The sequence below is a fragment of the Phalacrocorax aristotelis genome, chromosome 11 (assembly GCF_949628215.1).
Source record: "Phalacrocorax aristotelis chromosome 11, bGulAri2.1, whole genome shotgun sequence".
NCBI classification, from domain to species: Eukaryota; Metazoa; Chordata; class Aves; order Suliformes; family Phalacrocoracidae; genus Phalacrocorax; species Phalacrocorax aristotelis.
In genome coordinates this window covers 24,428,754-24,442,298 of record NC_134286.1, presented here as the reverse complement: position 1 = coordinate 24,442,298, position 13,545 = coordinate 24,428,754, and the positions used below count along the sequence as shown (strand labels likewise).

Below are 13,545 nucleotides of genomic sequence, written 5' to 3'. Positions count from 1 at the left end.
ACTTATTGGTCAGTGGGAGTGGAATGCAATAACACCCAGTGCAGCGCTGCTTGCGAGCCAACAAGGTGAAAAACGCTCTGTAGGTTGGCGAGGGATTGCTGGACCCGTGGCTGGATTTGGGGTCCAGGAGCTGTCACTGATGATGGCTGCTGGTCTGTGGTGGGACAGAGGCGGTGATGTGCAATGGGGATGAGGCAACCGAAGGAGCCAGGGCAGTTGGATCTGAGGAATGATAGCGTGTGGTTTCCCCTGGGTGATTGCTGCTGCTGTTTGTCTCTCCCTGACTTTGATTTAATTAGAAAGCAAAGCCTCATTCCTGGTGAAGGCTGCTGGGATGTTGGCTGGAGAGAGGACCGAGCTTTTGGCTGGGTCTTTGGTCTTGGAAAAAAGGTAACTGCTTGGGGCTGGGCACCCTTGCCCCAGGATGGTGGCTAGCAGGCTGTAACACCCAGCTGTGGCTCTCCTGCCTCCAGGGTACCAGCACCAAAGTCCCAAGCCATTTTCCCCATAGGCAACCCCCATGCTAGAGGCCATCTTGTCACGAATTTGGGGAGGAATCCCCAGCCTGCCCCTTCCGTGCTTCCTTGGCTGGCAGCTCTTGCTGCCCAGCCCGCACTGTCCCCTCCAACGTGCCCTCCCGTGTGGAGCATCCCCCCGGAGGGCGCAGCTCCCACCAGCACCTCCTGGGTCCGAGCACCGTGCGGCCAGACCCTGCCCTGCTCCCCCTTCCCAGGTAATTAAACACCCCTTCTCCCCTACAGGAGACGTTCCCAGCCGGTGTCAGCCCAGAGCAGCGGCACGCTAATTCGGAGCAGAGAGCAGCTCTGCGAGCGCTTCCCTCCACGGGGTCCCCGCGGGGAAGCAGCGGGGCTGGTTAATTGATTGCTGGTTTGCCTCTAATGCAGAGCAGAGCTGGAGGCAGCGGGGCTGCCGCGAAGTCTGCCCCGGCCCCCTCCTCGGTAATTAGTCCCCGCGCGTGGCTGTGGTGGAGCTGGCGAGGGAAGCGTGCGGTTTCTCCCCTTGGCACCTGCCGGGTTGTTATTGCCTTCCCCCTTAGACCTGCCAGAAGCTGGCACGAGGTCTGCAGGTGGGTTTGCAGCCTGTGCCCGCAGTGGCTTCCATGGGGTTTTTATGAGGATGGGGCTGTCGGTGTGCTGCCCCCGGGCCTGCTGCTTGCTTGCCCTGCAGCCCCGGCGGGGAATTGCCCTGCAGCCCCGGCGGGGAGGGAGCCCAGTGGCTGCCGGCCACGCGGAGGGGACAGCATTTGGGCCAGCGCTCATGGTGCAACCTGGTGCTCTGTGAAACTGGAGCCTGGAAACCATGCGACAGCAGGTTTGGTCACTTGCAGAGAGCCCGCTTCCAGCCTCTTGCCAGGGAGGCGATCTAAAAATACGAGCTTGTTTGCCTTCAGCTGGAGTTGATTTGGGCATCCCTGGCTGTTGCTGGAGTGCAGCGGAGGACAGCTGAGAGAGGGAAGCTGCAGGCTGTAATTTTGCTGCTCTTCCCACCCCTCTCCTAAAAGGGGGTGGCTGGGAGAAACACAGAGCAGGAGGATGGTACGGTAGAGCTCCTGACGTATTTGCTCAGAGTTTCCAGGACATGATTCACCGTTTCCCCTTCACCTAAAGGAGACAGGACTGTGTAGCTGCTAGCAGGGTTATTTAGAGGTTTATCTTTGCTATGCAGCAGAGCCTTTATGCAGGGAAACCAGCACGGCCCCCTGCTCCTGTCTTGGGCAGCGCTCACTAAAAGAAACATGAAATCATGTGGTTTCTCCTGTTTCTGTCTCGAGCCTTGTTGTCCAAGTCCTCTTCCCTGGCTGGGCTGGAAGGTGATGGAGAGGAGCTTGCTGCTGCCCTTTCCCCTTCCCCTCCGAACGGCGCTAGTCTCCGCAGCGCCTCTGGGCGCTGGTCCGAGCCAGTGGCTCGGCTCAGGCGGGCGGCGTGGTGAGAGGCTTCGGCCACGTGAAGCGCTTCCATGAGCCTGGCCGGGCTGCAGTAACAGCATCGCGGTGCTGCAGGGGTGATGTGTCCCACTCCCCATGGCGCCTGCTTCATGCCCCTCTCTCCTCTCTCCCAGGTACCAGACCACCTTCCCTGGTTTTTGATGCTGAATCAGGATCGTTTTAACTAAAGATGGAAACACTGGAGTCAGAATTGACCTGCCCAATCTGCCTGGAGTTATTCGAAGACCCTCTCTTGCTGCCGTGCGCCCACAGCCTCTGCTTCAGCTGTGCCCACCGCATCCTGGTGTCCAGCTGCTCCTCCAGCGAGTCCATTGAGCCCATCACCGCCTTCCAGTGCCCCACGTGCCGCTATGTCATCTCCCTCAACCACCGGGGCCTGGAGGGCCTCAAGAGGAATGTGACCCTGCAAAACATCATCGACCGCTTCCAGAAGGCATCCCTGAGCGGCCCCAACTCCCCCAGCGAGAGCCGCCGCGAGAGGACGTACCGCAACAGCCCTACCATGTCCGTGGCCGGCGAGAGGATCGCCTGCCAGTTCTGCGAGCAGGATCCCCCGCGGGACGCGGTGAAGACGTGCATCACCTGCGAGGTGTCCTACTGTGACCGCTGCCTGCGGGCCACCCACCCCAACAAGAAGCCCTTCACCAGCCACCGTCTGGTGGAGCCCGTGCCTGACGCGCACTTCCGAGGACTCACGTGCCTGGAGCACGAGAACGAGAAGGTGAACATGTACTGTGTTGCTGACGACCAGCTCATCTGTGCCTTATGTAAACTGGTGGGCCGCCACCGGGACCACCAAGTGGCATCGCTCAGCGACCGCTTCGAAAAGCTGAAGGTAAGCACCCAGCGCCGCTGCAGTGAGCCCGCGGGCGAGGTCGTCCGTAGGGGCTGGTGTTTGCCCAGGGGTGGTTCTCAGGGCAGATCCCAGGTGACCCAGGAGGCACCTCTTATTTAAATCAAACATCTGAAAGCTATGTGGGCTGCGGGATGCAGCCTGCGGGCTCCTCCAGGACCCCGGGATCAGGAGGCTGAGCTGGGTCTCGCTTGCACAATTAGAGCAAAGTCTTTGCTATGTTATTTTTCTCCTGATGGTGCGCGTGTGCCAGGCCCAGGCATCGGTCCTTCTCCCTAAATGGCCAGAGACCAAAGCATCACTGGGCACCGAGGTGCCCTGCAGCTGCTGCCCCAGGAGCATGGCTTTCCCTGGGGTTTGCCCTGTCCTGCGAGGGAGCTGCCGTGGCAAAGAGTGGCCGGAGTGACCTGTGAGCACGATGCCTTGAGGCTGTTGTGCTCCAGCTGTGGCTGTTCAGCCCTTTTGGAGGACGGGAGCAGGATGGGTTGGGCTGCGGGCATTTCCTTTTGGAAAGCTGCAGAGCATAAGAACCCTTCTGCTGTCCATGAAACCTCCTCTGCAGGCTTTACCCATGCCTGAGGACCACCATGCCCTGAGGAGTGCTCCGGAGAGTGCTTTCATGTCTTCCTTGAGCCGGCTTGCTCAAAGCTTCTCCTCTGTGAGAGAGAGGCCTGGGCCCTGGGAAGTCATAGGGGATGAATGGGTTGGGAGCAGCCCTGCGGAGAAGAGCGTGGGATGCTGGTGGATGAAAAGCTGGACATGAGCCGACAGTGTGTACTCACAGCCCAGGCCAGCTGTGTCCTGGGTGCATCACCTGCAGCATGGCCAGCAGGTGGAGGGAGGGGATTCTGCCCTTCCACTCTGCTCTGGTGAGACCCCCCTGGAGCCCTGCGTCCAGCTCTGGGGTCCCCAGCACAAAGAGGACACGGACCTTTTGGAGCGGGTCCAGAGGAGGCCACAAAGATGGTCCAAGGGCTGGAACCCCTCTGCTATGAAGAAAGGCTGAGAGAGTTGGGGTAGTTCAGCCTGGAGAAGAGAAGGCTCCATGGGGAGACCTTATTGTGGCCTTTCACTGAATAAGGGGTGTTACTAAGAAGGATGGAGAAAGACTTTTTACCAGCATCTGTAGCGACAGGACAAGGGGCAACAACGGTTGTAAACTGAATGAGGGCAGGTTTAGGTTGGACATAAGGAAGAAATGCTCTTCCGTGAGGGTGGTGAGACGCTGGAGCAGGCTGCCCAGAGAAGCTGTGGGCACCCCAACCCTGGAAGTGTCCAAGGTCACGGTGGATGGGGCTTTGAGCAACCTCACCCAGTGAAAGCTGTCCCTGCCCACGGCACAGGGGTTGGACCGGGTGGCCTTCCAAGGTCCCTCCCAACCCAAACCGTTCTGTGAGGCAGTGATGGAGCTCCCCTCTGCTTCCCAAGCACCCCAAACTCCTCCCCTGTCCTTCACCCTCCTGCAGGATCTCAGCACTCGGGCTCTGCAGATGCCGTTGCCGGAGGGGCTGGCCCGAGCGGCCCTCTGCGTCTCCCAGAGGGACCGTGCCAAGGGAGGTTGCCGTCTTGCAGGGAAGGTGGCTGGGGGCTGACCAGGATTTGGAAGCTTCTGAAGATCCCCTCCGTGGCCCTGTTGCCTGGGGTCTCCCTTCCACCTGCTTCCAGCTGAGACCAGCGTTTCCACCAGCGGGGAGCTCCCGTGGTGGGGAACCTCTTTTCTATGACAGCCCACATTTTCCATCCTAATTTCCCCGGAGCTGAAGCAGCAGAAACGGGCAGTCATCCTCCAGCCCCCTTCGCTTGTAGCACGTATCGATCCGAGCTGAATTACTGTTCTGCCGCTCTTCAGGTAGGAGAGCGCAAACTTCCCAGGGATCCCTCTGGAGTACTTTGAAGCTTAATTTTTATGCAGTGGCTGTGGTTGTACTGCATATTATGTGAACCCGTGTGGATGATGTTTGACCTATATAAAGTTAGAAATCCCTCTCTGTCCCCCGTGCATTCCGCATGAGTCTGCAGAACGCTTTTAATTCCTTTTTTTAAATACTAAAAAAAAACGCCAAACCATAGCTGGTCCCATTAGAGGTCACGCTGGTGAGGCTCTAACTGTGGCAGAATATTCCCATTATAACCCTTCTCATGTGTTTCCAGCTGCTTCTTCCTTGGTCCTTTCTCCCTTAATGTTCTGGGATTGTTCTGACCCAAAAATGCTTCTCTTGGCTCTTTGTCTTGTTAATGTTTTGAACAAAATCCATCTGTCCGCTCCTGTGTTTTATGAGGGCAGGAGAAACACTTCTATCACTCTAGCAAAAATACAGAAGACTTGGGTCATTTATATGTAGGCCGGATTTTTTTCTCCCCCCTCCCCACCCCCCCCCCTTTTTCTTTTATTTTGTTAAACATAGTGGTGCCTGGAAAGAAATCTCCCGAGGTGTCCAGTTTCCTGGGCTGGTTTCCTACCTCCCCTTCTCCAGAATCTCCCAAACCCGATGTGACGTGCCCAGTGATGTGACTTAAACATCTGCAGCCGGAGGAAGAACATGCTCTAGGATGTCCTGTGGCTTATTTCTGTCTCCCCCATGTTCCAGCCACGAGGTCCGATTTTCGGTGGGTGCTGCCAAATGGCATCGGTGCTGGTGCGTGCCCGCGAAGCATCTGGGCTCCGAGGCGGCTGAGATTTGCCGTCGGACCTCGATGTGCCTGTCTCGTCTTCGCATCACGCCTCACCTAAGCTTCCCCCGGTGTGCGGAGCAGTGCCAGCAGCCCGGTCCTTAGTCCAGGACATTCTTTTTCCATGAGGAAATGTCTCAATTAGCAAATTGGAAACCTCAGAAAGAAACGGCCGTGTATGTTTGCATGCAATAAAAGCTGGGGATAGAAATTAAAACCCTTTTAATATTTTTCCCCCTACCCCGTCCCGTGTCAGCTAGCCAGGCAAAGTCATCTGAAGACAAAAACCCTTGACAACCTAAATTGCTTCTTCAAGCAGCCAAATTTTGCAAGTTGCCAGAACACTTTTTTTACTTTTTTTTGTTTTAAATAACAGCCTTAAGTGATTTTGGACAAGGAGGGAAGCTCTCCCCTGCTAGATGCATTCTTTCTCTGCGATTCATCCTGCCCAGCTCCCCGTTCAACGGCAGGAGCTGTAGCTGAACTGGGGAGCAGGGGAGAGGGGGGCTGCAATGCCTCCGTCCGAGCCCACCCGCCCGCCGGTGGCAGACGTGTCCTTTCTCCCAGGCACGGCTCCTATGTGGGGGGACCTCGGTTACGTGTCTGCAACCCCTGCCTCCGGCTGTGCGTTGGTTGGGCTTTTTTTGGATGGCTTTTTTCCTAACGCTCTGCCTCCACTGCAAGAATTGCACGGGATCGATGCCGAGCGTTACCAGCAGAGTCAATATTTGCGTTAGTGTTTTGTGTCGTCTTCCTTGTACAGCCTCAGTCTATAGTTCCGACCACAATGCGCTCTCTGGCAATACTTGAAATCCTTGCAAGTATCTGAAATACTTGAAATCATTAAAAATGCGCGGGGATGGGAGCGCTGGTGGGATGCTGCCGCCGGGAAGCCTGCGGCTGATGGAGCTGGCTGCTCCCTCCCATGGCCGCCTTGCCCCCCGGGCCTGCCCGAAGTCCCCCCGTGCCCCACGGCAGGGCTCTGCCCCCTCCTTTCTGCCTTTAAATCATTAATCAGTGCGTTACGTTGCAGCCAGCCTGCCCTTGAAGATCGCCGTACGCTTGGGCGTCGAGCAGCGAGCAGTTGCTCTTAATCTCCAGCTTTGATCCCGTAGCTAGAGCGAGCTGGAAACTCCTTTCAAGTCAGGTTTTTTTGATGGAAAATTGCGTTTTGAACCAAGTAACTTCATTTTGTCAAAAGGGCTGTGCTTTCCACAAAAATCTTTGGCGGGGAATTATTTTTTTCTTCTTTAGAATAGCTGAATGCCTGAAAACCGTATGGTTGTGTCTAAACCCGAAACCATCTCCCAGTGCTCCCCTTCCCCTCTGGGTGTGTTTTACATCAGAAATCTCTAGTGCATGCCTGCAGCGTGGCTCCCCATGGAGGCTCTGCAACCATCTAGCCATGCCATATTGTACGCTTCAAGGTGTTTTAGGAACTATCTTTAACCCCTTTAATGCATATTAAGGCTTCTTATTTTATGCATTTTCAACTCCACCTGTTTATATTATAAAGGAGCTGGGCAGTGTGAGCAGTTTTCCTGAACTGCAGTAAATCCAAGTCATGAAGATCGCCGGGCTGAGGTTTTGGACCCGCCCCACGGTTGCTCACATAATGCCCATTGCTTTGCGATAGAGGAGTTCTTGCCCTGGTTATGCTCCTGTTTGCTGGTGTGTAATTCTGCACCCGGTTCTTTGAAGCCCACAAGTCGGCTCGTCTGTAAAAGCAGCTCCGTTGGCCGCCCACTGTGCCTCGGACATCGGCCGTCGCCTGCCAGCTCGAACGGCTGCTGGCAGGAGTGCTGCAAACACCAGGGGTGCTGATGGTGCAGGGTGAACTGCAGTTATTCTCAACCCTGGCCACCCGATGCCACTAGATTTTCTGCAGCAAAAGCATCCACCTGTTTTTAAGATGGACGGAGAGGGTTTTCCCAGCTCCCCTCCCCTTTGCTGGGACTCGCAGCCTGGCCCCTGTTGTCAGATGGAGCGTGGGTCAGGGGGTGTCTGATTTCGAGGGGACCGCGGGAGATGCCAGGCAAGAGGTCGCTGCGCTGGGGTCACCCGTGTGGTGCGGGAGCGTGTCCAGGAGCTTTCCAAAGCTGGGGTGCCTGGGATGGATGCAGTGGCATCCTGCTTCCCTGGGAAGGCTCCACGTCAAGGGTTGTCGGCTACAGAGACCACGAGGGAAGGGAAAAACAGCTCTTTTGGTAGGGAAGTGCCTTGTAATACAGTGGCTGTTTCCCAGCGCTGTGCTTAAGTGCTCGGAGAGCTGCGGATGTGGGAGATGAAATACTTAGCAGTGGCATCTCGCCCTGCGAGCAGCGTGGGCGAGGGCAGGCAAGCAGGTGATGGGAGAGGGACCTGGAGGGAGGGCAAGCAGGAGGCGCGATGCTTTTAAGGGGTTGGATTTCTGCCTGTGTTTTCTACTTGCTTCGAGGCTTCGAGTTTGCTAGTGGCGACATAGTGGCTCCAACACCCGCTCAGCTTTGAGGCGGTGCCCGTTCAGCTGGGAGAAGAATCGGGTGGTGCCTTCAGAAAGCGGACCTCAGTTAATGTTGCATCTTTGAAGGCATCTTCGTGTCTCTTGTCCTCTTGCAGCTCGCCCTACAGGTCGCTGGCCGCCCAAACCCCCCGGCAAGAGCTCTCGGAGTTCCTGGGGTGCCGCCTGAGTGTGTCTTTTGGGGTGCGCGCTGCTTGGCGTGTCCTCGCTCGGCCTCGGACTCCCAGCGCTGCTGTGCTGTGCAGCCCGTCTTGCGGTGGCGAAGTGCCGGCCCTCCTGATGCGGGAGCTTGGCTGCGAGTAGTCAAAGCCCATCGGGATGTCGGTGCTTGTTTTCCCTCTCTGCGTGTTCGGGAAGGGTCGAGATGTTGGACTCAATCAGCGGTAAAGGAGCCCATCAGCTCGTCTTGCTGGCCGAAAATCAACATTAAAGATCAAATTAAAAATGTATGTAGATTAAGAGCAAAACTAATGGCTTGACCTAGATAAAGCGAGCGCCTAGGACAGCAGTGCATTATCTGCTGAGTAAAATCTCAGCCAATTATAAATTCAGATTTCTTGAAACTCATAATTAGGATCCTCTCTGCGGAGCGCTGCCCTGCCCCGAGCCCTGCCTGCGCCGGCGGTGGCTGCCACTGTGCCGGGGCCGGGCGCGAGGTTATGCTGCGTGGTGACTCCCTCCAAGGGAGGGATTACAGCAAGAAAGGCTTTGACTGAAGAGCTCTGGCTGGCTCCTCCCATCCGTGATTTGTGGTGGAATGAGTTTTCAGAGAAAGGGGGATTTTGCCTTAATTATTCGCTGCTGTCCTTTGCTTCTCCATCTGCTCTGTCCCCTTTGCAGGAGCCAGATAAGGGCCAGCTCAGAGGAGGCTTTTCCTTTGCCGTTGCTGGGGCTTCTGTGGATTGATGGGCTGGAAATACCAAAAAGAAAAAAATATGTGTTTTTGTAACGCTTTTATATCTGCTCTTTGCTAAAGGAAGAGCAATAAGCCAGGTGGGAAGCATCTGAGACACTTCAGAGGTGCGCTGCCTGCAGTGGGTTTGTGTGAGTGGGACTCAAGATCAGGAGAAAAAAAAAACCCCAAGCAGTTCCTGTGCTAGACAAATTGTGTGCAGGAAGTTGATGGTTATTCCAAGGCTCTTAAGAGACTGGTGGGGTAGAAAAATGAGGGGGGAAAAAAACTTTCTGCATGCTGCAATATAGGGCTTCTCCGCCTTGGCACTTGTGAACATGTTCTCACTTGCGCTGTGTGAGTCACTGAGATTGCTGCTTAGTTTATAATTTACTGTACTGCCATCAGGCCAAGCTGAATTTTATAGATATATATATATATTTCCCCCCCACAAAGAAGAGTTAGCTGATAATGAGGGTTACAGTTGTGACTGCTGTGACTCCTACACAGACCGTGGGGGGGGCTGTTACCAGCAAAAATATAGAAAGCTGTGCTTGTGCTGTAGCGATCGGCTCCGTTACTCTTACCCAGCAGCAGATATGCTTTTGCTGCTTGAGACCCACTTAGAGGAGGAAATGCAAACCCAGCTGAGGCAGGCTTCAGACCAGGTTTGCAGGGGTGGGAGCTGCAACCGCCCCACAGCTTTGGGGACCCTGGTGGGTGACGGGCGGTCACCTGTGGGTGCCGCAGCCCTGGCCGTGCTGGCGGAGGGGGTTCGACCCCACCTTTGGTGGCAGCCCTGGCTAAGCCACCATTCAAGCTCTCCTGCAACGGTTGCAGTACTGGTGCAGGCGAGTCCATCCCTTCCTGCGTGCCCACCCCCTCGCTGCGCCGTGCGGGAGACCAGGCGCCTGCACCGCAGCCTGCCGCAGCGCGGGACCGCCAGCTGGGGCCGCAGCTCTGGGGTTATTGACGGGCGTTTCGGGGCAAGCAGAGCCCCTGCCTTCACCTGCCAGCCTGCTCCTCAGCCTTACCTGCTGTTCCTTTGGCTTTCTATGCATGAGTCCAGGCATCTCCACTCCCCACCAAGCTCCTGAGGCCTTTTAGCGTTGGTTTCTTTCTCCTAAGGCAGGTGGACAGTGGGGAAAAAACCAATAAAAGCACACTGTGGGTTTATCCCTGGTTGAGTTGTAATCCAGTGACTGGTTACAAGAGATCTCTCTGAGCAGGGGAGGCCTGTGGTCCGAAACGGTGTTGCCATCAGGGGATTATTGTTCCCATCGCTTTGTGGTGGCAACCTAACCCCTTGCAAAGCAGCAAACACTCAACTGATGAACATGTGCAGAAGAGCATCTTATCCCTGATGCAGATAAAGGCCTTTGATCCTCTGCCAGGTTCCCCTACCAAGTGGTTGCCCTGGCCTCCGTCTAGCAGCTCAGCGTGCCCTTCGGGTGCCGCGCAGCGGGAGTCAGTCGTTGCTGCGGCTTCGATACCAAAATCACAAACAGCTGAGGACCCCTCAATGGGAAATTGTGAAAGGGCCCCGCGGGTGCCTCACGTCGGCATGAGCCAAGGGCGCCTGCAGCCACGCTCAGCCCTGTGGAGGGGACAGTCCCCGGGACCTGGCGTGTTCTCCCCGTGGAGGTGGAGGCTGCTCGGACACAGGGAAGCTCTATGCACTGGAAGTTGTAGCCGTGGAAATAAGGCTGGCAATAAATAAGGCTGCAAACGAAGCTTGGAGCTGCGGCTCTGCATTTTTGGTTTTTTGGGGTGTGTTTTTTGGCATGCCAGCAGGAAGCATCAGCAACGCAGGCTGCTCTGCCTATCGGTCTGTCCGCCTTGGAGCCGCTGCCCTGGTGCCGCAGAAGCCCCAGGAGGCAGGAGGAGGCTCGTGAGCACATCTGGGGCCGGCGTCCGGTCCCCGCTGCGGCCGGGGCTGCCCTTGCCATTTGGCTCGGGAGCGCGTCGCCCCGCCGGCCGCGCGGGGACGCGTGCGTGGGTAGCGCGCTGGGCGGGCGCAAGCAGGGCACGGCTTCAGCTGTAGCGCTTACCCGCGGTGCGTGAGTCATGCGGAAATACAGCACCCTCCTGGCTCTTCTGCTCCACGACAGGAGAGGGATCAGAAGGTGCTCCGGTGTCTGGTGGAGCTCCCAGCTGAAGTTTTCCATCAGCACGGAGGATGCAAGTGTTGGTGACTGTTTAATTACAGATCATTTGTAGGTCACGGGGACCAGGAATCAGCACTGAGTGCTGGGATCCTTGATTTCCCCCCTCCCCACCCCCCTGAAAAATCTACTTTTGGGGGAGGGTTTGCATGATTTTTATTTTTTTTTTAAATTAGGCTATTATGGGTCTTGAGATAGCAGACCTAAAAAACTGCATTGGTTAGATTAATCTCTTGCTTTTTCCAAAACTGCATTCATATCCAAGCTGATTTTAATGTTGCTATCTCAAGAGCAGCTTGAGCTGGAAAAACAAAGTGCAAAGCTGTGCGAAAGTCACTTGATGAGGCTAAAGGGTTAATTCTCTAGCCTTCGAGTCCTGTGAGACAGCAGGTCAGAACTCAAGTCTATGGAAGAAGCAAGATGGTAAGCAGATGAAGTTATTTTTAAATAACAGGTGTCACCTTCTTTTCCTAAAGTCCCATCCCTGTCCTTCCCCCCCCCCCAAATGCCTTAATTTCAGAACGTGGCTGGTGGTCAGTCTGCTCACCTGCTGCGTCAGCCTCAAGCACTAGGAAGTGATGAAGGTGATGGTTAAGGATATGAATGAATTTGACCTTTGGGCTTTGTAAACCAACATTCGTGGTTCCTACCAGCTGTACGAGCATGGAGGCGGTGTGGTGTGAAAGCTGAGGAGCGACTGAGGCTGCGGGCGCAGGGCGGTCCGGGGAAGATGCTCATGGGGGCTGGTGTGCTTGGAGAGTTGACTTGTTTTGAGAGGACGAAGGCAACAGGGGACGTGCCATTGACCCGCTGCCTGGTGGTGCTCGGTACAAATCCATCGGTTAGGGGACATGGTGCAGGTGAGCAGCTGTGCCCAGAGGAGCAAGGAGAGGGCAGATGGGGGATGTCCAGATGCCCAGGCAGCAGCCCTGTCCCTTCAGCTCCTTGCTTTGGGAGATGTCTTGCTTGGGAAGACACTGACCCTTGGTGGGCTGCCGAAAGCATTGAACAGTGCCTTCCACGTGCTGGCTTTTGGGATGGTTTTCAAAGGATGCGGCTGATTTGAACACCAGCTGGTGCCTGTGCCTGCCGCAGCCTCGCCCACAGCCCCACAGCTTCTCCCAGCTTGCGGGCTCCTTCAGGCCTTCAGTGCTGCAGCAGCAAACCATCAGATATGCTTTCAAAAGCACAAGACGGAGGAATAAAAGTCCCCGAACCTTTTGCCATCAACATTGGCAACGTGCTCACGATGAGTCCGTGTGGGCCACGTTCCTACTCGTGCCTAAGGATGAGGCCAGAGGATGCTCAGACCCCATCATCCCTGGCGGGGAGACTGCAGACGTCCCCGTGCCATCCCTTGCGCTCCACGTGAGTAGTCTTTGCAATGGTGGTTTGCTTTCGTTTTAATTAGCTGCTGCCCTGTGGGCTGCTGGCAAGATGCCAGCCCAGGCAGTGGTCAGACGAGGCTTGGAAAGCGTCGACGTGCAATGCCAAGGGCCGTTCAGCCAGTCCAGGGGCTGCCGTGGCCCTGTGCCACGCTCCCGGCATGCAACGGTGTGTTTTGCGCCGGTGGGGTCCGTGCTTTCTCGTGATGCAGCCAGGTACCCGGCTCAAGGATGCTCTTCTGAAGACATAAATTTTTAATTACTCTGTAAATAAACCGGGCTCAAAAGGCAGTGTTTCCAGGCCGAGCAGCCCTGCAGCACTTTCATGAGGGGCTAACCAGAAATGAAAACATGTCCAAGGTACCGAAGGGGGACGGGGAATTTTTTTGGCAGAAGTTGTTGCACTGGTAAATTAGAAATGAAAAATTTATGAGCATGTCAAATTGTACAAGTGCAGCAGCTCCAGATCATTAGGTATTAAACTCTTGCTTAACTTTATATCTTATGATGATTGACTCTTACACGGTGATTAGTTAGGTGGGAATAATGTGTACGGAGGTGCTGCTCGTGCCTCCTGCCGGCGCTGGGCAGGGCGGGGAGGGGAATGCAGGTGCTGGAGGGGCATAATTTCCTGCTCAAAAGGGCTGGTGGAGGAGCTGGGGTGCGTTGCAAGGGAAGGAGCTTGCTCCCTGCAGCAGGACCTGGGGTTTGTGGCCCTTTGTTTTCTTGCTCATGTTGTAGACCTCGGGGCTTGAAGACTGCCAAGAAAATTAACGATGAGCAGAAAAAAGTCTCCGGTTCTCCCTTCCTTAGAGAGGGATGAACCCCTGGGCTCTGGGAAGAGGGAGATGTGAAAACGAGCGGGGAAATGTTGGGGGGCAGCACGTGCCCTGCTCAGCTTTTTGTGGTGGCCCAGGTCTGCGCTGGGACCTCGTGGTGGCCTCTGCCCTGGCTGTGGCTGCCTCGCCGAGCGCGCTGGCAGTGCCGGCGCCTCGGTCGCCTGGACCTGCCGCAGGAGGCAAGCGGGCGCTAGAGGAGCCTCGTGCGGAGGCTGGAGGCAGGCTGGTCCAGGGGTCCCGTCAGGCAACGGCCTGGCAGCCTCGGCTCAGCGTTG

At 56.0% G+C, this 13,545-nt stretch overlaps 1 protein-coding gene across 1 annotated transcript in view; it reads left to right on the top strand.

Annotated features, from left to right (window-relative positions):
* Positions 1 to 13,545, top strand: part of MID2 (midline 2) — a 112,926-nt gene that overhangs the window by 23,422 nt on the left and 75,959 nt on the right. The window contains exon 2 of the mRNA XM_075106445.1: positions 2,080 to 2,801. Coding sequence (XP_074962546.1) covers positions 2,136 to 2,801 — 666 coding nt within the window. The 5' untranslated portion in view covers positions 2,080 to 2,135. The remainder of the gene's footprint in view (positions 1 to 2,079; positions 2,802 to 13,545) is intronic.